Consider the following 24078-nt stretch of genomic DNA (forward strand, 5'->3'; position numbering starts at 1 on the left):
AATTATGGTGCTGGAGGAGACTCTTGAGAGTCCCATGGACTGCAAGAAGATCAAACCTCTCCATTCTGAAGGAAATCAGCCCTGAGTGCTCACTGGAAGGACAGATTGTGAAGCTGAGGCTCCAGTACTTTGGCCACCTCATGAGAAGAGAAGACTCCCTGGAGAAGACCCTGATGTTGGGAAAGATGGAGGGCACAAGGAGAAGGGGGCGACAGAGGACGAGATGGTTGGATAGTGTTTTCGAGGTTACCAGCATGAGTCTGACCAAGCTGCGGGGGGCAGTGGAGGACAGGAGTGCCTGGCGTTCTCTGGTCCATGGGGTCACGAAGAGTCGGACACGACTAAACGACTAAACAACAACAACAACAACAAAATTTCATGTATAGCCCACCTTTTTCTCCAAGGAGTTCAAGGTTCTCCCTATTCTCATTTCATTTTCACAACAACGCTGCAAATAAGTTGGGCTGAGAGGTAGCAACTGGCCCAAGGTCACCTAACCAACTTCATGGCTGAGTTTGGATTTGAACCCTGGTCCAACACTCTACACCACACTAGCCTTGAATCTTCTTTTTGGCACAATTTCTTTTTGGTTTTCTATTTTTGATCTGTGATTTTAACCTTAAGTATCAATTGCTATTTCTGCTCTCATCTTGCTGTTGTTTTACAGTTTCATGTTTCATCCTGTTTTATTTTCTTCACTATCCTGAACTTTTGAGAAAAATATTTGGTTAAATGTATTGATTTTGTATTATTTTAAATATATTGGTTAATATATATATCTTTAGTTATAAGCAAATGAAAATTGTCTGCTAAATACGCAACTTAAGGGTATTTTTTTTAAAAAAAAAATCCAATAGCATCTCTACTGCAAAATACAGTGATGCAGCAGAAGCAACTACCGCCAATGGGTGCCCTAACTCTCCCCAAAAGAAATGAAAATAATATACACATTCAAATATTTTTCACTCAAAATGGAAGACCTGTCTCCACACTGCCACACCAATTCCAATCAGCCAAATAATATTTGGTGCATTGTTGAGTATTCAGTTCTAAGTACAGTGGTACGTCCGGTTGCGGACAGAATCTGTTCCAGAGGTCCGGCCGGATCCCGAGGTTTTCGCAACCGGAGAGACTGCTTTGACGCATGTGCGAGTGGCCTTAGACTGCTTCAGCGCATACGCCGAAGCGGTCTACTGCTTCTGTATATGCACACACGGCAAAAAAACGGAAATATACTTCCGGGTTTGCCGCTTACGTATCCTGAAGTTTATGCAACTGGAGGGATATGTAAGCAGAGGTACGACTGTATACATTACATTCAGATTTTAATTACAACAACTTCTCTGTTAGAACACATGTGGATTTTTGGTTAAGAAAAGCTACAAACAAAATTGATTTTCTTAAGTGAAATGAAATGTGCTGCTCCAGCTATGTAGCCCACATCTAGGGCCAAAGGTTTGTGTGTGTGTGTTCAGTGTGTTTTTTTCTTTACAGACACAATATTAAAATAAAATGAAGATTATTTTGCAAATCATGGCCATATCCTTAATGGCGCTGCCTTATTTTGTTTTCAGTTCGTCTCCTTCCCCATATACAAAGAAAATCATGTTAACAGCATTAAAAACTAAAAAGGAGGTCAAAGTAAGGAGAGGAGAGAGAAATCACCTTGGTTATTCTGCTGTTCATATTTCCCCCACCCCAACATCTCTGCAAAATTATGCATTTTTAAAAGACTGCAGGCATTCAAATGACTGTCAGTCATGCAAATAATCACTTACTTACACTGTATGAGTTTGGTTTGGATAAAGCAAATTACCATTTGAAAATAACTCGAAAACCACTCTGGGCGAAGAGCTTGCTTTATGAATCTAAGTTTGGCCATGATATTTCTTAACCTTTTTCTCCTCCATTTCCATTCAGCTAGATTTCACTGCAGTAATACAGAGTAAATTAATAAACTGCATTCAATTGCCACAGGTGCATTCAAGATTTATTTAACACATGATCTTGTGGCGGGGGAGAATAACAGCAACTATCAGTAGCTGTAGCTGAAAATGCACAACTTGGGTCATGAATTGTTGTTCTTGGTAAGAATTAAATCCTTGGCATCTTGGGCTGATGTTAATTTTTATTTAGAGCCAGGAACCATAATTGGTTTCTAAATACAGGTGGCTTTATCCAACCCTATTCATATACGAGCATACAACAAGTCTTCATTTTCCTCTTTCCCCCATCCTAGTACGCCCCTCCAAACACCCTCAAAATGTATTCTGGGGTGTCAGGAGCCCTTCCACAGCAGATTTGGGGTGGGCAAGTGGCTGCAGGAAGACAAGAGGAAGGTGCAGTCCTTTCATACTATGCTGGATTCCATCCAATAGTTTTTAAACAATGTCAAGCAATATAAAATACACTGAGATTTTAAGGGTACATATAACCTTCATATTAACTCCTGAACAAAAGCCGGTGTGAAAGTATTTATTTTCAAATAAATACATTAAGAAATCTGAACTGTGTGTTCTTTTGCAACGCAGTATTCAATTTAGAAAGGATACTTTTTAAATAATAAGAAAACATATTAAAAATAACCAACGTATAGAAAGTCGCTGGCGGCCCCTTATCTAAACTATAAGGCAAAGTAAATTTGTTACACTTCCAAAAGTGCAACATAGTCATTTCAAAACTAGGAACTAGCATATGAGAAGTTGCCTTATACCAATCAGACTAGTGGTCCATCTAGTCCAATATTTATTTATATGTGTATTTTATTCTGAAGATTTATGCTTGTCTTTCAAGGAACTTACACAGGGTGGGGGCTTACAATAAAATAATTTAAAACACAACGAGCAAATATATAAAGATATCAGAAACAATATATAAGTGAGAATAAAACAGATCAACACAAGTTTAAAAGCTGGATAAAATAAAAGGGTCCTTGTCTGGCACCAGAAAATATATCAGAAAGGGGTGTTACATGTTCTTTTCTGAAGACAGGGTTTCAAAGATGGGGCATAAGCACTGACAATACCTTTCTACCAGTAGCCACCCACCATATATCAGTGTGAGAACCCAGACAACAGCCTCTGGTGATGATGATCTCAAAATCTAGGTATACAGATGTGAGGACAGGTAGACCTTCTAGTATTGTCTACTGTGACCAGCAGCAGCTCTCAGGGGTCTCAGGCAAAGGTCTTGCACATCATCTGCTACCAGATGTGGAGAAGCAGCAGTTACATCTCCAAAGAGGCTGCTCATTATGTCTCTGTATGACTCACAGTTCTGGGTTTGCCTCCTCCCAGCTCACAAAGAAAGAGACAGGGTGGGTTCCACTGAATGTTAAGCATTCTTACTATCACACACACTAAAACCAGGCAGATAAAAGTAAGGGGGCGGTTACACACACCCAGCCCCACTCCTCCAATTCAATTTGGGCTCTCCTGCCACTGCTTTGAATTTTTTAAAACAACCACAATAGGAGATCCAATCACAGTGCCTCCTTTAAATTGGATTTAAATTATCCTGGAGTGAATTATCCTTTAAATTATCCTGGAGTGAAATACTATTCCCACTGTCAAGTAAAGTACTTCTTCCACCCCCAGCTTCATTGCACCTTGAAACAAGCAGGATCAGATGATTTCAGAGCAACTTCAGAAGTGGATAGAGAGGATGAAGAGGAGAAAGTAGATAGAGAGGATGAAAGAGAAACAACTATGGGGTGGTGGTGAAGGAAGGTAATGCATGTGCTTCTTTGGGGGAGAATTTTATATCTCAGGAACTCAAAGGTAGCCTGGTGCCTGGCCCAATCATATATTCAATATATGTACTTGTTGTCAGCAGGACTGGCACAGCTGGCATTTCTTACAAGTAGTCCTGGCTAAGTCACATGATATTCTTCTGTTCTTGAGTTCTGAATGAGAAAATGTAACAGCAATGTAATACGTCCTCTGATTTTCTGATGTATAAGCCTTGCAAAAAAATTCCAGGTAATAATCATCAGTATAAAGAGAACCGAGGAACCATGAATGGAACAGAACAGAGAGAAGAAATTGCAAAGCCACCAACCTGCTCACATCGGGGAACATCACTGGAAAATAAAGGACTTGGCATTTTGGTCTGATTAACTCTTCCAGATGCTTAGGCCTATGGTCAGGCATCAGCTTCATAAACTTCCCTATAGATGTTAGAAATGACTCCATATTATAAGCAGAGTTGAACACCACGACGTCAGCAACCAAACTAATGAAAAAAGAGAGCAAAATCATCCATTCATTAAACACATCTCATCAATTTATTTAATATATCTTAAAGGTGTCCTACTGCTTTACAGCGGGTGGCACTGTGATCTAAACCACTGAGCCTAGGGCTAGCTGATCAGAAGGTCGGCAGTTCGAATCCCTGCGACGGGGTGAGCTCCCGTTGCTCGGTCCCTGCTCCTGTCAACCTAGCAGTTCGAAAGCACATCAAAGTGCAAGTAGATAAATAGGTACTGCTCCAGCGGGAAGGTAAACGGCATTTCCATGCGCTGCTCTGGTTTCACCAGAAGCGGCTTAGTCACATGACCCACAAAAACTATCTGCAGACAAACATCGGCTCCCTCGGCCAATAAAGCGAGATGAGCACCGCAACCCCAGAGTCCTTCGCGACTGGACTTAACTGTCAGGGGTCCTTTACCTTTACTTTTTACTGCTAGCAGAAGGACTGTTTCCAAGAACAGAAGGTCTGTTTTTACAGACAAAAGTAATTTCCAAAGAATTCCTTCATGGGCACAACCTCTTGGGCAAACATTCCCTTGTTCTCAAAACTTGCAAGCTCACTTTTTATGACCCACTGGAGTTCACTTACTGCATTTTGCAGTTTTACCTATTGGCCTTTTCTTATACTGTAAACTTAACCCTGAAACAATGCTGTACTACAATAAATCTTGTACTAGGTCTTGCAGAAGAGGTTGTGGAACAGCACTAAATGTGCTTTCTTCATTACCATTCCCTGGACCCAAGCTAGTATCCATGGTGCCTTTTCCTACATGGGCAAAATGCTACCCTGGTATTAGCACCTTTGCATTACAGGCTGCGGATCAAAATGCAGCTGGCCAAAGGCCACCAAGTGAGACCATGACTGGGGTGATGGGAGATGTTTCAATGCTCACCTCATTCTATCACTAATCAGATGTTGTTGCTGAAAAGGAAATGTAAACATGAGTTGGAAGTGTGCATCATCTCCAACACTGCATCCACATATGCACATGGAATCATAGTTGGAAGAGATCCTAAGGATCATGTAGTCCAATCCTGGCAATGCAGGAATATGCAATTGTCCCAAATGGGGATCAAACCTGCAACCTTCGCATTGAGTCAGGGGCAGAGTATTGGGAGGCGGGGACAGTGCATGTGGGGTTATTGGAGTTGAGACTAATATGCTCATGTTCCCTTTTTAACCATAACACCTGAAAAGAGCTTCTCTTAAACCACTGCACTACATTTCCTCCCAAATTCTTATTGCATTAGAGAAGTCAGAAATATTTCCAAGCTGAGCAAACCAAGCTAACTATTGTAAAATCAATTCAGACTTAAAGGACCATGTATGTCACTCCTTCCAGCAAATCTTAATAGGATCTTTTTATGCAGCTAAAGGTTTTCATAACCTTAAACCAACAATACCATAAACAATTTCTCAGCACAGGCCCCCCCCCCAATGGTAACAACTTTCAACCAATAGCAATAGAAATTAAGGAAAGTTTCAGGGCAAGTTGGTTTTCCTACTGCATCAACTACTGACCTAGGTGGACAAAAGGTAAGTGTCCCTAGCTTCCTCCTGACCTCCATACATTGTCTGTGTTCATGCATAATGCTAAGCCATCATTTATTTTAACCATGGTTTATTCAACAATCCATGAGTTGTCTTGGAGAAGAACAAACAAGCCATAGCTTGTTTCTCCAAAGCTGAGTTTGTTTTTCAGCTGCTCTTCCTTGTGCCTTGATGGTGAACTGGGGTGAGGTGGCCAAACCATGTTAAGCAAGGCTGGAGTTCAGAAAGAATGTGAAACAAACCAAGGGTTGTAGGCCAAAAATAAACCACAGTCTCCTAGGCTGGGTTGGATGTTCAAACAAATCACCTTTTGGGTAAACAAATTATGACTTAAAATTATCACTTCTGCGAAGGAGACAATGCATAAACACCCCAAGGCACAGCAGCTCCGCACATAACAATCCATACTATGCAAAACTGGACAGCATGGGTCTCTTATTTGGCACTTGTATACACAAGCCTTTACCTAACTTATTACAGTAGTACCTCGGGTTAAGTACTTAATTCATTCCGGAGGTCCGTTCTTAACCTGAAACTGTTCTTAACCTGAAGCACCACTTTAGCTAATGGGGCCTCCTGCTGCTGCCGCACCGCTGGATCCCAATTTCTGTTCTTATCCTGAAGCAAAGTTCTTAACCTGAAGCACTATTTCTGGCTTAGTGGAGTGTGTAACCTGAAGCGTATGTAACCTGAAGCGTATGTAACCCAAGGTACCACTGTACAATCAAACCAAAGAGGTTGGGGATAACAGGCACAGCCCTCAGTTATCACCACCCCTTTCCCAGTGTGTACATATCTACCAGTTACACTATCTACCAGTCTACCAGTTACACTATCTAACACAGGGTTAAAATCATTCCTCCTCCTAATTCTCACTGCTTCATAGACAAGATAGAAAACTGACACTGCCCAGAAAAACAGCAAGGCTCAGCAGGAAAAGCAAGGAAATATTTGAACAGAACTCTAGTGCTTTTCAGCTCAACAACTGGAGTGGAACCATTTTTGAAATCTCACATTTTTCCAAAGACTTTTTTCAGCTATGTTTTCTTTCAGCTATGACAACCAGTGAGCTAACCTATTTCTTTTGCTTTTAACTAATAGCTGGGAACAAAAGGGACAAAAAAAGTTTACTTCTTTATTTCTGTCAAAACTTTGTGACAGGCAGTCACACGTTTTTGAACCACACATTTAAAATCATTTTTTGTTGTTGTCGTCTGTGGGCTATAGTTTTGTGTGTGATTGCCAAAATAGAAACCCAAGCACTTAAATTCAATCAATTAAATGGAGGGGGGAATAACACATGCTTACTTAGCATATATCTTAAGGGAAAACAGATTCTGTATAAAGGTTTCTCATTGCTGAAATCTCCCACACTAGCACCTGGCTCCCTAAAGCGTCTAATATGGAATATGGAATTATATAAGTGAACACCCATAACAAGATGCTATGGGATATTCTGAATTATGCCAATTATGCTATTGGGCTACCCTGCCTGGGTTTGGTGTTGGCTGCCCAACACTCAGTCCCAGATGTTCCTATGAAGTTCTGAAGCCTCCTGATGGTAAAAGTGTCCGGATAATAATTTCACATCCTTGTCAGCCATTCCAAGATACTAAGCAATTAGGGCTCCTTCCGCTTTTCACCAAGCAAGAGAACAACTCGTTGGAACCTGAGAAAGGGCTTTTCTTCTTACTCTGATTAATTCTCATCAGACACATCTTGCCCAACTCTAATTCACTTACAGTTCAGGATTCTGCTTAGGTAAAAGGGAAAGGGAAAGGACCCCTGACAGTTAAGTCCAATCGTGAACGACTCTGGGGTTGCAGCGCTCATCTTGCTTTACTGGCCGAGGGAGCCGGCGTTTGTCTGCAGACAGTTTTTCTGGGTCATGTGACCAGCATGACTAAGCCACTTCCAGTGAAACCAATGCAGCGCACGGAAACACTGATTACCTTCCCACCGGAGCGGTATCTATTTATCTACTTGCACTTTGATGTGCTTTTGAACTGCTAGGTTGGCAGGAGCAGGGACTGAACAACGGGAGCTCATCCTGTCGCAGGGATTTGAACCACTGATCATCCAATCGGCAAGCCCAAGGCTCAGTGGTTTATACCACAGCGCTACTCTGGTTAGGAGGACTTCCTAATTAGCACTTAGAATGGTCTTCTGGAGTGGAAAGTTAATTGAGATTGGAAGAAGTGCTTGTTCCTGCAAACCAAATGTCCACTCCCACCCCAAAGAACCATTTAAGTTGAGAAAGGGACAGGATTTGGGTTGACGGTGGAGAATGCACTCCATTAAGACCCAGATGAAAAAGAATGCAGAATCAGTTTTCTCTTGGGGAATCCTATTTTGCTCTCCTACTGGGCAGCCCAGAACTACCCACCCACCTTAACTATTAGAGAGGTGGGTATTATGAGGGCCACATTTTCTTCTGAGCATATTTCCAGGGGCCAGAGGTGGCAGGGCCACAGGCCAAACTGAATTTGGCCTTTGTAACCTAGGGGACGCAGGTGGCGCTGTAGGTTAAAGCCTCAGCGCCTAGGGCTTGCCGATCGAAAGGTCGGCGGTTCGAATCCCTGCGGCGGGGTGCGCTCCCGCTGCTCGGTCCCAGCGCCTGCCAACCTAGCAGTTCGAAAGCACCTCCGGGTGCAAGTAGATAAATAGGGACCGCTTACCAGCGGGAAGGTAAACGGCGTGTCCGTGTGCGGCTCTGGCTCTGGCTCTGGCCAGAGCAGCGATGTCACGCTGGCCACGTGACCCGGAAGTGTCTCCGGACAGCGCTGGCCCCTGGCCTCTTAAGTGAGATGGGCGCACAACCCCAGAGTCTGTCAAGACTGGCCCGTACGGGCAGGGGTACCTTTACCTTTACCTTTTTAACCTAGGCTAGTTTCAAGATACAGTCACATACCTCTTTCTACCCCCCATCCCAGAAAAGAAAGAGCACCATTAGAGATAAGGACATATTCTAGCCAATTAAGCAGGGTGCAAAGCAGGGTCAGTGTGGCTGGAGAGGAGTGTGTGGCCTGGGGAAAGTCCCCAGGGCCAAACAGAGAGGGCTGGAGAGCAGCATTTGCTCCCCAAGTCTGAAGTTGCCCACCGCTGTATGAGAGGACATGGTGCTCCCAAGGCATTTAAAATGGCAGCAGGGTTAAATACAGGTTTTTACGTATATTTAAAAGAAGAAAGGGGCATATCCTCTGGGGGATATATAAAAAAGAATGAAAGGATAAAAAAGCTTGCATTTCCTTTTCCAATTAAAATTCCTGCCACGAGGCCAGAAACACTGATACATAAGCAAAGAAGGCAATTAGTTTTATAGAATGCGTTTAAAAACACCCTGTCTGTTTTGCTTCTGAACAAATATGCTATGCCTTAGGAGTGATGGTTTCAATCCAGAGACACACGAGTACACCAGAAGTCTATATTGTGATTTCATGTTGTAACCACCCTGAGACCTGCAGGTATAGGGCGTTATACAAATTTTAATAATAGTAACAACTACTACTCCTACTATTTCTACTACTCCTACTACTACTCCTCTTTCTCCATTTTTCTGTTCTCTTTTTATTACTTATTCCCACCTATAAGAGCAGATATGTCCTCCTACCACAGATCAAAATAATGCCAGGAAATCGGATCCTGCCATGTGCTGCGTTTGGTAGTTATTCCAGGATGCGTGCAAGTTTAGTGTCATTTTGAAAGATACATTTTTAATAGTTTAGTATTGTTTTGATTTTGAGTTCCATATGGGGCGGGAGGCACCATAATCTTTCCAGCGCTGAGGGCTTCTGAAGGTCTTAATCCAGCACCCTCCATACTACATGTCAGCAGCTAATGTGTGATAAAGTGCTCCTTATTTAGTAGATGAGAAAGAGGCAGACAATTAAGCAAGTGCAGATTTAGAGAGCTTTCCCTGGGCCAATATGTTCCATAGGGCTCATCGAGGCCAAAGAGCATTCAGCAGAAGGAAAAGGAGAGACTGGCTTATGTGCAGATACCGTCTTCCCCCTGCCCATGCCCGATATAGCAGCCATTGTCAGTTTGATTGAGAATCCCCTCACACTGCTGATTACATATAGTAGGGGTGGGCTTATAGGGTGTATTTGGGGTTTTTTTAGAACCCCAGGTCTACCCCACCACAACCAAGTGCAGAATGGAGCCTGGAGGAAAACTATGGTATATACATGCAGTGACACACTTACTCAAGACCTGGGGTAGCTCAGTTGGTTGAGTATGAGACTGTTAAATTCAGGGTTGTGGGTTTGAGCCCCACTTTGGGTGAAAGAGCCCTGCATTGCGAGGAGCTGGACTAGATGACCCTCACGGTCTCTTCCAATGTTACAGTTCCATGACCCTATACAATGTTTGTAGGGGTGCTGCCCTTGCATTAAGGAACGGGGTTGCTTCTAAGCACACAACTTAGCCCAAAGATTTTATTTTTTTTTAGTGTCAAGAAATGAACTTCTTGTGCTCCTTTCACACAAAAATCCCCACATAGTTTCCCTGTACACATTCTTTATTTCAGCAGTCTGATTTGTATCTGAAAGTCAGAAACCCCTGCTGATGTACTGTAAATCACCCAGAGAAATACCATTACCCCGCAATGTGCTTTCTGCTCAAACTTGTCCTAAAGGAAGAAGCCCCAACACTTGCCAAGGTTAATGGGCAGGATGGGAGTTCCACTCACCCATTCATTCACTCCCACTGTATAGCTGAATTTCAGGAGACAGATCTAGTGGGGTGGATTCAACTAAATAGTTGCACTAACAGGATCCAGTACAATGAGACCCACTAGCACAATGGGTATTTCCCCCTGCTCCCCTTGCCTGCCCTCCCACACCCCAAATCAGCTCAAGGAGCAAGGGAAGGTCTGCTTGTGCTGATGGAATGATCATAATTGTGCAATATTGAATTACTCCTAGTGTTTATATGACTTCAAAATACAAATTCTGACCATTAATACAGCTAAATCATTGGAAAGGTCCCATAAGCTCAAAGATAATATAGGAAATGATAGCATCTTCAAAAGCAAAAGTGAGGTGGGGGGAATGGTTTAACATTTCATGATGTATTTCTTCCAGTAGCAATGATGAGGAATATTTTTTATAAGCTGCTATTTGTTTTTAAGAACCATTTCATGGCAAAGCCATTTCATTATATTCTCAGAATATTGCTACTGCAAAACTGAAGCATTTTGCAAACGAAAGCAGAACGGCAGCTACAAAAAGCTCGAGTATATAGGGATCATTATTTGTCTTTCATCTGAGTTACAATGCAAAGATGCAGATGTTATACATCTAGCTTTAAAACGCTCAATCTATGCTTATAATAATTCTAATAACAAATATGTGAAATAGACCAAGTAAATGAATTTATTTCAATTCAAGCCAATTCAGCTTTGCAGTTTCACTTTAGGTTTGTATAACGCCTAATCACAAAGCTTTTCAGTGTAGCTGTTATTAACTTCTTTCATTAACTTATATTCAGGAAATATGTTTGTTTTAAGTAACAATAAAGGGCCACAGCCTTTTAAATGTCTGGGTGTTTTACCACTGCACAATTTGTGAATACGCAATGAAAGAAACGTAAGGATTTATCTGGTATGTTTACTACCCTCTCTCACTAAAAACATTGCCGCAGTACATTTTAATTTTTGTTTACTCCCTTGAAAACCTCTATTTTAATTTCAGCTGGATGCAGTAAAAGCTATTGCTGAGCCAGTGTTGATTAACTGCCCCTTTTGTTAAGTGCTCTCAAAGCAAAAGCACTGAGGTATATACTGGAAATCAGCGCATTTTACTGGAGTACAATGAGACACTCATAATAGTATCTAGGTATACTTGGCATTCAGCAACTTGTATATACTAATGAACCTGATACTTTCAGTGTTGAATTGTGTGTGCATCTGTCTGTCTGCAAATACTGGAAATCACGTAGGACTCTGTGTATGTCTGTGTATATATATTAGTATTGAAAGAAAAAGGAAAAAAGAACCCCTGGAGGCATGTTCATGAAGATACTAGAAAACAATTAAACACAAGGGCATGAGAGATGCACCTACCATGAAAGAATCTGGTTGTACCCGTATTGGAAGTCTCTTTCCTGACATTTCTGGACAGGATATGTCAATTGGTTCTCATGGAAGTAAAGGACCTTTTTCAATTTGCCAAGGTCAGGCCGAAGGGCAACGAGTTCAGTCAGGTTAAGCACTGAGCTTGCAAAGAGGATCCTAAGAAACAAGGAAAGTAGTGTTTACTGTCTACAAGCCTGCTCAAAAGTGTCACCCTTCACCCTTTCCCTCCCACCGCTCTCCCCACAAGAAAAACATAACCTCTATAGGGACACATCAGTGGCTAAGCCTTAATACCATGTAGCAGCATTCTAAGTTTTGATCTCTTGAAAAACAGCTGCTAAGGACTCAAGTAGAAAAGCACTGAATCTCATTGGTTTTCTCAGCTCAGTTACAGAGAGATGCAAAGTAAAAGAGAGAGAGAGAGAGCTGGATGGGTTTTATTGAAAAACGCTAGAAAAGCTGTGTCTGAAGGACAAATGGAACAAAGATAAGGCTGACTGGGGAATACTTTGCTTGCCAGTTTCATTACACTTTACTTCTTTATGCAACCAACTACTGAAATTCAATATATGAGCCGGTGTGGCACATGCTCATGTTATGACATAAAGCCTTTTGATTTATGCAATAGACATATCTACTGTGGTTTTTATTTTTCATGTTAAGATTTCCTTTCCCTACTTTTTTCATATTAAATATCCACCATAGCATTTGTTGTTTTGTTCATTCTGTCCCATCTATTGCCACAGTAGTTGGAGCAGTCAGTAGGACTTGTCATGCTTTCAAATTATACAACACAGGTGCGGATCATATGGTAAACCTGGCTGCCTGAAACAAACTTAAAAGGCTATAGAAATGTGCAAATGAAGTACTTAGTATCATATGGACTCTTCTCCAAGCAATGAGAAATTCCAGGGGTGTGGTGCTTTAGTTTTCTTTGGGTAGAACATCACGTTAAGCTTAGGGTGTTCAATATTTGAGTTTATTTAAAAATAAACAACCCAACAAGAAACCAGAGCTTCTGCCCCACATCTTATCACCAAAGAGTCTAATAGCTTGCAGAGCCCAGAAACTCAGTTCTCTTCCTACTTCTCCCCACATACACACACACACACCTAGATTACACCATCCTCAGCTGAGGCTAGGGTGGGGAGAATGCTCCCTACTCTTTTATCTGATGGTCCCCCCCCCCTGGCTAAACAGCACATTGCTGTGTGGTCCTGTATCAAGAAGCAATCTTCCAACAATTAGCTTCCACAGAGACACATGACCTGAATATCCCTGGCTGTTAACACTCCTTTGTCAAGTCCAAGACTCTGGCCAGGTATTGCCTGAAGGGCCTTAACGTTTAAGGCAAATCCATGGTGACAGTCCTTTTCACAGAAATCCGACAGCAAAACCAACAACAATAGCATAACAAGTCGTTGATGGAGAGTGTGGCTATGTTAAAGCTAAGTCACCTCCGACCTGAAACACCCGTTTCCTTTTACCACAAAGGAACACTAACACAATACATATTCTCTTGTGTTATTAACACTCCTTGTGTTAATAAAGAAAGCAAACTGTGATTAAATATTGTATTCTTTAACTCTCAGCTCCTTGTTCAGGATGTAACACTAAACTGAGTTATGATGAATATGATTTTCAAAGGAACCTTCCAGAATAAGTTGAGTTGTGCTTGAATAGCTACCACAACATCCTGGTCACACCTAGAGAGGCAGAACTCAACAGCTCCACCTTAAGTGGAGCCTCTAATATTAAGGCTAAATCAGAGATTGGATCCAGAGAAAACTCTACAGAAGGAGTGGGCAAGAAGATTACTTCTCATTTTCCCCTCTTCCAAGTAACACCCATAAAAGCATCTTCTAAGGGTCAAGGGGCCTTGTTGAAGGGGATGGGCTGTGATGTGGAAGAATCTCTGAAAAATGAAAGACGCACCTTTTGTAAATGGGGCTACCATTCATGGGTAATGCTACCTCATATTCTGGCGCCCCCCCCCCCTCAGCACTCTATGCCACAGTCCACCCCATTCAGCGGGGAGTCCAACACCTCAAAGTAAGTTTTTTTGGGGTGGTACTGAGAACAGGAAAGTCCGCATCCACCCACCCCATTCCATTGACATTTCACTGGATCCAACCTGTAGTACCTCTCGCTGGTATAAGGCTGCCCTGGAGCTAGGAGCTTAGAGAATGGGAAAGCAAAACAAGCATTAACTTCAGGGCACTCGGCACTGTCACACTGGACTTCTTAATTCATGCTCTACCAATACTGGTCCTATTGCTCCTTGTTTTGCCACAAGGCAAGCATAAAACCTCGTGTTCCAATAGATATTGTGTACTTTAAACTTTCAAAAAGCTTATAACAAAGGACTACACGAAAGACTTCGGCGAGGCACAGCAATCACAGAATGAGGGGAGAAGTCCTGCTGTGGATTAGTAACTGGTAAAGAAACAGGAAATGGAATTTAGGAATGGATAGGCCTCCAACTGAAGGGTGCAGAAAGTAGAGTCGCGCAAGGATCAATATAGGGACCCATGTATGTCAACTCGCTCATAAACAATCTAGGGCTAATGGGTGAGCATGGAGGTAGCCAAGTTTGTTGATGACACCAAATTGTTCAGGGGGGTTAAAACAAAAAGATTGTGAAGATATCCCAAAGAATCTCTCCAAACTTAGTGAATAGCCAGTCAAATGGCAAATCCATTTCAATGTAAGCAAGTTTAAAGCAATGCACAATGGCGGGGGGCACATAACTTCCCATGTACCTTCATGGGTCGTGACTGGCCAGGAACAAGACCCTGGGGTTGTAATGGATAGCCTGATGAAGATGTCGATCCAGTGTGTGTCAGCTAGGAAGGTGGCAAAATCCATGCCAGGGATTATTAGGAGAGGGACTGAAAATAAAACTGTCAGTATTATAAAGTCGTTATACAATGGGCAGCTGCAAGTGGAGAACTGTGTACAGCAGGCATAGGCAAACTCGGCCCTCCAGATGTTTTGGGACTGCAACTTCCATCATCCCTGACCACTGGTCCTGTTAGTTAGGGATGATGGGACTTGTAGTCCCAAAACATCTGGAGGGCCAAATTTGCCTATGCCTGGTGTACAGTTTTGATCAACTCGCCTCAAGAAGGATATTGTGGAGCAGGAAAAGGTTCACAAAAGAGTAACAAAAATGGTAGGTGCGATGGAGGAACTCCTCTATGAGGAAAGGTTACAACATTTGAGGCTTTTTAGTTTAGAGAATGTCAAGTAAGACGTGACATGACGAAAGTGTATAAAATTATTAATGGTGTGGAGACAGTGTTCCTCACCCTTCTCCCTCATAATACTAGAACCCGGTGACATTTCTCAACCATATACTGGCAGCTGTTGAAGCACCTCTGAGGTAAAGTCCCGTGACCATGCATTGCTAACTCTTGCTTTGCTTATCTTACTTGTATGGGACCTCTGGACAACTAAAAAAAACCACAGCTACAAAAGATTTTACTTCCCCACCGAAGCGATAAAACTGTGCTCTTTTTAAAAATAAATCTCATGACATTGTAAGAACGTACGCACAGTCGCCCCACAGGTCTGTTTCGTACCGCCATGAAGCCACAGTTTAAAGCTTAAACAACACCTGATGGGCACGTTACAGTGAACATGCCCACAGAGGAACTGTGTATTTGTCTAATGGACTCCCTCCGCAGGGCACTGGAGGATATGATGAGGCACACTTCCACTTAACACCTAGTGCCAGGGAAGGGAAAGGAAGTTTTATTATTATAATGTTGCCCATGACATAAATATATGTCAGCTGTCATTCCGTGTGACATCAACTTTCATTTTACCTCGGGTTATTATTTCAGTAATAAATCCTAACAAGGTGAGCTTTATCATCCCACAGAGTCTATCTAGGAGGTAAGGACACAAGGTGATACCAAGAACGCGGGGAACATGATAATTCCTGACAGCTGCTGCTTGAGCGCAAGTTAAATTGAACAGTTTGTCTCAGCATAAAGATGTTATAAGGTTTTACATTTAATTTTTTTACATAAAACCCAGAGAAAGCCTAGTTAGGCAATCTTTCACAAACATGACATACTACAATCACTGCATAAGCTGGATTAGTGCTTATTACCATGCTACTAGAGAATTAAGCTGTTTTTAGACCACCAAAGAGCTTTAAATTGCAACTTTTGTCTCTGTAAGGGAAACCTATATTTAAACTGTCTGCTAAAGTCAAATTAAAACAGCTACATCATTAGCATGTTATCTCACAAAATAAGAGTAAATTTAAAACTGCCGTTAACATTATTCTTATCCAACCTGATCAATGTTACAAAAGGCTAATGCGCAGTGCATTTACGCACACGCACACTATATACCATGTTAGCAAACACAAGCCCGCTACCCAGCAAAAAAGCAAAAACAAAACCCAACATTTATTAAGTGATCATCTGTTCTAAATATTCGACACAAAAGGATGCCAAATACTTTACAATGGTGTAGTCAGCCACATGCTTTCCCAGCGCAACCCGAATTTGCCCATAATTGGAACAAATAGAGTAGGCCAAACTCACATGTGAGTGAATGAACTGTTTGAGAATTTCATAGCCATTAGGCACATGTGTGGTGTATTAGATACACATAAATCTGAATACATATTTGCCTGCCCCTTTGGTCTGCAGAATGTAAACTTCAAAATAACTCAGCATTTACGGTGAATGATTTCCCCCATTTTGCCACAGGGCTGGTGAGCATGACTTTTGGTGGCTCACTCCTATGGAATGGCTTTGGGCACACTGGTTCAGCACTGTTCTGTACAGCTGCAGCTATAAAAGACCCATCCAATTCTTGGCAAACAGGTGCATGATCTTCTGGCAATGAGCAGCTTGCCAAATATAACTCTTTCCTTTATTCTGAAAGGGAAGCCTGCCCTCCACTACAAACTGAAGTACTTTTGCATTATATGAGTGGGGGAAAGGCAGCGGTAGCATGCCTTGGAATGCATTGCTCAATCCCATGAACTATTCCCTTGGCTCAAAGGGTTATATAGTTCAGGGCTCCAACAGTGTATGCTGGCTTATATTGTGGATGCATGCTCTGTATTATTTTATTAATACTAATGCTACATATTTGTAATGGCCTTTGGCTACAATAAATGTATGAACTGCGACTGTCAGGAATGTTTCTACTTATCTGTTCTTGCTTTACCAAGAAATGGATAGAAGCAAAGTTGCCAGCTGTAGGTTTTGCTAAGAACCAGGAAGCCACAGCAACTAGTTCTTATATCAGAGTGGATCCATACAGATTAAACTGGCAACAAGTACAGGTTCTCACCCCTTCCGTAGAATGTAAAATAAAATGTATTATTTGACTCCTGATAATTGGCAACATATAGGCAAGAGGATTGAGACTACTGACGAATACTCCGTCTCCCCATATATGAACAGGATGCCAAACTAAAGAAATGGGTCAATTGATTGCTTTGTTTTTGTTTTGTTTTTTTGGGGGGAAATGAGTACTTATTCATCAGCTAGCATTATTCATGCATAAAACATAACAGATTACTTACTTTAATACTCAATTATTTATTATATATTAATATTCAATCAACATGTAACAGTTATATTTTGATACTGTATACGAAGGGAATGTATAAATCACAACAAAAAGCTTTTTCATTTGTGCTTCAACAATAAGCAACTTTAAAAATTCCAACAAAGATATAGAGCAATAAACGATAATATATTAGAATCTATAATATAATAAATAAAAAATGAGGACTAATTTATTCTTGACATAGTATGTACAAATGTCAAAAGGCTTGGATGATATAAACTATTTTATAAATTCAGTTTTTATACAGAAACTAATTTGAAATGTTTACAGAAATAATTACTATTGTAATGTTCTTTATTTTTCAGAAGAAGCCACAAGGGTTGTCATCCCTTTCATCTTAATTAGTCCATGTGTTTGTTATATTTGTTATGTACTTCCATAAACATTTACAAACATTAATTGTTATGAAAAGAATATTTTTCCTCTCAATGTAATTACTATATGTACATACTAATATATAACTAGCAAATATCTAGGATTGCAACTCATTCATTTATTTTAAAATGTGAACTGGTGTCATCCCCAAAAAAGCAATTTGATAAATCATTCAGTGAATGCTTCTTTAACCCATTTTCTCTCTATAAGGAGACATACTGTCCATTGTCAATGCACTGATAATGTTTTGTCTTCTGAACTCCAGCCACAATGGGTCTGCAGCGACTCAAAAGCAGTACTGGAAACCACAGGCATCCTATATGACCTTCACATGCATTCTTGTGGACATCTGAAACTACTGCATTCAGTTAGTCTGGTTATTAATTCTTGCAGCATGGGCTTGCAGAAGTACCCCATCTACCATATTTGTTTTGGTAGCATGCAAAGCCTGAGACCATGCATAAGGTTCCTACATGCCCCACCTTGTATAACCTCCCATTTTTCTGGGGTTGTTGCAGCATGGAGAGGGACACTTGCAAGTCACCATGTTGCGGGAAGGAAGGGGAGGTGCTGCAAGGGCTTCCATACCATGCAGACTGGTTCCTGATAGTAAAAGCAGCTGGAATGCAGATGCAGACCTGCTGTTCTCAGTAAAAGTAAATTGGGGGTATGCATAGCCAGAATACAGAGACCCGGGGGGGGGGTGTTCAAAAACTGTATTATAGGAGAAAAATGCCATAGCAATTTATCATAAACTGTTCTGAAATAGGCATGTTTCTCCAAATGCAAATGGTATAGATGTCTTTCAAAAATACACCTTAAAAAAACAAGCCTAGGCAACAGTATTAATTATGTTGTGGACATGAATACTGTCCCTTAAAAAAACGAGGTTATGTTTCCCCCCCCAGTTTTATACATTCAAGGTGCAGATTTCCTGATTGGTTGCTCAAATTCTGATCTTTTTCAAGATGTTCTATTAAAATTCCTAGCAACTACAACAGCCAAATTACAAATTGTTCTAGTTTGGGGAAAACAAGTGGGTTCCCTCAGTGTTCCAAACTCCCATTGTTCTAGGTGCATTTTGTGACAGGAAAATTCATTAGCGCGAGCAGTTTCTGAGCTCTGGGCGCAGTACTGAGCCTAAGATTTCAGATTAAAACTGCAGAGTGGAAGGAAAAGAGGATCTTTTTTCTGCCTCCCCACTTCCAGCTACTTCCTGAAGCCTGGAGAAGATACCCTCTTAAGAATATTAAGGGGGTGGGCAGGGGTAGGACTAGACCATGTGAAAAATGAACATAATATTTTAGCTGCAGTTCATTCCTTTTCAGCTTTGTATTTTTGTTATTAAAAAGGAGTGCCTAGACATTCCGTTGTTGCGCCCACAACCTAGGTTTAAGGTGCCATTTAGCTCCTAGCTTTCAAATCTCAGTTTCTAACTATCTTTCCTCAAGATTAGTTTAGCCCTAAGAAAGTAGACATGCCTGTAACTTGCTGAATCTCCTGCTGCTTACTTAAGCGCAGAATAGTGTTTTCATTTGTCAATAGATTGTTCAAGGAAGGAGTCAAATCTATTCATTGACAGATGTACAGCGCTGTCTCCCAGATTAGGAGCTAAACTTCAGAGAAGTTATATGCTATGAATAGAATGCTTTAAAAGGGGGAAGAGTCCAACCAACACCCAGCAAACCAAACTGTCTCCATGGAAATACCACCTCATTTATTTCGCAGAACCAACCAAAATCTGTATTACTTAGTAATAATCAAACCATCTGGGCTTTTCTTTGCAACATCAATTCCTAATCATGGTCTCTGACCCAAGTTGCCAGCATGGCCATTTTTCTGGTAATCCTTTTCCAAGATGATGATCCCAAAACACTGTTTACATCAGGTGGGAATCTGTGGTTCTCCAGATATTGTGGAGCTCTAGCTTCCATCAACCATGTTGGCCACTGGTTGAGGCTCAGGGGAATTTCAGTCTAAAAACATCTGGAAGGCCACAGATACCCCAACCCTACCATAAATCAGCACACTGCTAGCCATTCCTACTGAGTAAGGCATTGTACATAAAACTGAAAACTGATACCCTATCACAGTTTCACAGAGTTGTTCAGGAAGAATAAAGCAGCTATAAGAAATTTTGCACTCCAGTGTAAGCAAGGTTATAATATTCAATTGGCATAAATTGATAAAATTGTTATCCTCATTAGAGGTATGCTGTAGCTGCTGAATTCCAGTGCTAAATCCCCAGTACAGTTTTGATATAGCTTTCCAAGAGCAATTCCAAACAACAGCTAATCAGATAAGTATTTTTATATTAAGCTGTAACATCAAGAAGTAAACTTTAAAAAGATTTTGAGATAGACTTCTGAGATTTAACGAAAGAGCCTTTAAAGACTGCTTTTATTTTTAGGTAGCTTCATTCAAGCTTCCTGAGTTTTATGAGGAGTATGGTAATAATTTTCTCCTCCCTTTGTAGTTAAGTTTAGCCACAATTAATTACTGGCAGATACACATTTTCACTTTTAGACCTGATGATTCACCACAAGCCATTATATTACCTTCTTTGCTTCCATCAAGGGACATACTAAATAAGTAGGGTGACTTTTTTTTCTTTTAAGAAAAAAGAAATGGACTAGCTTCTGTTTCTGAGAGAATATGCAAGCTTATCTGCAGACACAAATATGCAAACTCATCTACGATACACTGTAACAAAGACAGCAACCTTGTGCACAGATAAATCTACAGAAATTCCACTGAAATGAAAACACTTCATGGACAAATAAATATACAAGCTGTAAAACTGAGGCTATGCACTCTGACCTGGAAACAAGGTCCACTGAAAATATTCAGCCTTTCCCTCCTATGTAAACTTGCATATGATTGCACTGTAAGATTATTTTAATGTGCCATATGATCAGGGAAGGGTTATTTTATTACCAGTATAATCTTAGCAGAACATAAACCTAGTACAAAGTTTACCCCAACTTCTTAGGGTTGGGGCACCTTATTTGAAAGTTTCCCTATTCCATAACCTTGCTAGCCTTGTGAGTGGGCAAGGAACACCTACTTATGAAAGATCTGCCGTAATTATTTGGAAATGTCAGAAATACGCAGGGTCAAGGGGTTGGTAAAACCTAGTTGAATACCATCCAGAAAGACCGCAGTGGTCTTTCTGGAAGCTTGTTAGTACAAAGCATGCAAATGTACTTCTCTTCATATGATCTTACATTCCCACAAGATGCAGTGAGACTACCATCTTGGATGGCTTTAAAAGAGGACTATTCATGTGGGATGAAGACTATCTATCAATGGCAACTATCCAGATGGTGATGTTCTGCTTGCCCTGTTGAAGGCAGAATGCTTCTGAATACCAGTTGGTGGGAACTGCAAGCAGGCAGCATCATGCTGCACTATGGCCCTGTCTTCCCAAGGGCATTCAGTTGGACAATGTGAAAGCAGAATGCTAGACTAGATGGCCCTTAATGCTTTTAGGGGATGGCTCACTGCATGAATCCACCAGCTACTTTTCTCAGTATGACTGCTCTAAACATGCTTGTGCATGTGACTGCATGTAGAAAAGGAGCATGTGACCCAGCACATGTGAGCCAGGTACACTAACAAAGACATTTCTGTGACCCATTTCTTTTATTTATGAAACCAGCAAAGTACTTTCCTGTGCACAGAATGTGATTTGTAAAAGGGACACCATGTGCCATGGTTTAAGGGTACAAAGTATTCCAAACGGACTTCCTCACTCAAATGTTATGTTATCTGTATGGTGGAGGGAACTGCTATGTGCCTACTCCTCCACCATGCAAAGTGGCTTCCTAGGCCCCGTGGAACTGGGCTTGTGACTGCAATAACTGCCAATACAGTTGTATAAATGGTTCCCATATGTACCAGAATCCGGATACTTCCAAATCATGTATCTCTCATCTGGAGAATATCATGAGATGACAATAATGTATATGAAAATTGGACCGTATGTCAAATCCAAAGAGGAGAGCTGCGGGAGTTGTCAAATTCCGTTATCTTCTAGAATGGGATTATAGCATATAACAATAGCTAAGCACTCCTGCTTCCCTGAGCACTGAGAAATCCAGGGGAATATTATTACCAGGGTAAGTTTTCTTTGGATGCCATGAGGAGGAGGACACACTGGCATCTTATGGTGTCTTTGTAGTATTTATTTACAAATATACAATGAGAGCACCAGGCGTGCCAGGTTCCGCTCCACATTGAGGGTGCCTGCTGCGCATGTGTTATGTCATATGCATTGCACATGTCACATGGTGTGACAGGTCCCATCAGACCCTCCCACGGCTGCAATGGGCTCCACTGGGACTTGGCATGCCATGTGACATCACATGTGATGCATTGGGTTGCCCAGTCAGGTACCCGCAGTGGAATTTTTTGTGGGTGTCTCAGCACCCAGGGCCCTCCATAGATGACACCTGTGGAAAGCATTCTGGAAGCAGATTCCAAAGATGGAGAGCAGAACTGCTAATCCCATTAGGTTTCCGAAAAAGGAAACTGTAAGGTGCTTCATCTTCAGAAAACTGCAATGTAAAAATAAATAAATAAATCATGTTTTGCTTCTACCTGTGGGTTGTATGAAACTAAGTTATTCTCTGAGGCAACCCATTGAAATTAATGGACCTAAGTGAGTCATGACCATTCATTTTGGTGGGCCTATACCCAGTGTGACTAGCATTGGTTAAAACCTTGCATTTTTGTCTTTCCTCTAACCCTGATACATGTCTTGAAGAAAGGCTGGATAATAATTAAGGAATATTAATCTTTAAAACCCCAATTCTTGGAGACCATCTTGGCTGTGAGCCCTGGAAGAGCTGCTCCCTGCTACGCAGGCCCTTTCCCACCTGGCTTAGGAAGGCAGGGCCCTGACTGACTCCAGCTACAAAAGCTGAGGCTGCCAGAGACCATTTTGGCTATCTCTTAGTGCAGACCCAGGTTACCAAGCTTGAGCTTTAACAGACACTGCTCACCATGAACCCCCATTAGCAGGACTGGCAGTAGATATGTTCTACTACGCTTATGATGATATTTTATTTTCTTGCAAGCTATGCCATTTTAAATGAGCATTTTATATTTTACTTCCTTTAGTGATGTTTTCTTTCAAAATGCTTGAAACACTTTTTTGTTAACTTTGCTGAGTTAAATGTGCATTCTGTAGTTGACCTCCTTTGTAATGTTTTATTTTGAAATCTTTAAAGATAATATTTTAGCTTCCTGTAAATTACATTGCTTTGAATGTATACTTTATGTTTGACTTTCTACAGTAATGTTTTATTCAGTATTTTAACGTAGGTTGTAAACCACTTTGAGATTTTCTTATTAAAAGTATAAAGCGGTGTAGAAATGAGCAATTGTAATAATAATAAAGCTTATTTGTTGTATCAATTGAGTTTAACCCAAACTAACTATTCCCGCCAAATGTTTTTATAACATAAAACCGTATTCCCACTGTAGGAGAACAAGGTAAACTTAAAGGGGGGGGGGGGTTGAAACAGGATTTTCCCAAGAAAGCTAAGATAGTCCTTGAAAATCGAAGATTGTCACAAAACCTGAGCAGCTGGCAACTCTGTCACCATGAAGTATCCATATGGAAGACCGAGATGTGTCAAACTACCCAAAACGGTTTTGGATAGTGTAGAGAGACTGAATAAATAATTCAGTATCTTCAACACTTTCAACAGCAGGTAGTGGATATGCTACCTGCTTCTATGATGTGCCAAAATGTAACATGTGAGAGAAGGAGAGAAAGAATGCCTTTTTCTTCAAACTGTTGCCATGTGGATATATTGCTTGAGGAAGTTCTCGTTCTGGAGGCATATGATGCCTATCACAGGTTTGTCAGCAGCAAGCAACATGGAGTTTGTTAGCAGAAGTATGGCTGAAAATAAATAGCTGACAAACTACTTTGTAATAAGTGTACATAATACTTTCATTTTTCTCGTATTAACCAGCAAATCAAATCGGTTTTCCTTTTTCTTCTTCTTTTTAAAAATCAGGATATTCAAAGACAACACTTACAGAACAAACATAAGGCAGTTTTTTCAGATATGCATATGTAATTTTTACTTATTACTATTTAAATTAATGTTTTACACAGACAGAAATTACAAAATGCTAAGTGAAATGCCCATGTGTGCATATGTGAAGAGACGGAGAGACAGAAACACATGTACACACGCAAGACT

At 41.0% G+C, this 24078-nt stretch overlaps 1 protein-coding gene across 8 annotated transcripts in view; it reads right to left on the bottom strand.

Moving 5' to 3' along the window:
• GTDC1 (glycosyltransferase like domain containing 1) overlaps positions 1–24078 on the bottom strand; it is a 236660-nt gene that overhangs the window by 136070 nt on the left and 76512 nt on the right. For 7 of the 8 annotated variants that reach the window (XR_013843193.1, XM_079994319.1, XM_079994322.1 and 4 more), the window contains 2 exons: positions 11867–12034; positions 4060–4233 (listed from right to left, as the gene is read on the bottom strand). Coding sequence is in view for 7 of the 8 variants with exons in the window: in XM_079994319.1 (XP_079850445.1) it covers positions 4060–4233; positions 11867–12034 (342 nt within the window). In the remaining variant the exon portion in view is untranslated. The remainder of the gene's footprint in view (positions 1–4059; positions 4234–11866; positions 12035–24078) is intronic. The other variant, XM_079994323.1, reaches the window with a different exon arrangement.

Source organism: Podarcis cretensis, assembly GCF_951804945.1.
Source record: "Podarcis cretensis genome assembly, chromosome: 1".
In the NCBI taxonomy this organism is placed as follows: domain Eukaryota; kingdom Metazoa; phylum Chordata; class Lepidosauria; order Squamata; family Lacertidae; genus Podarcis; species Podarcis cretensis.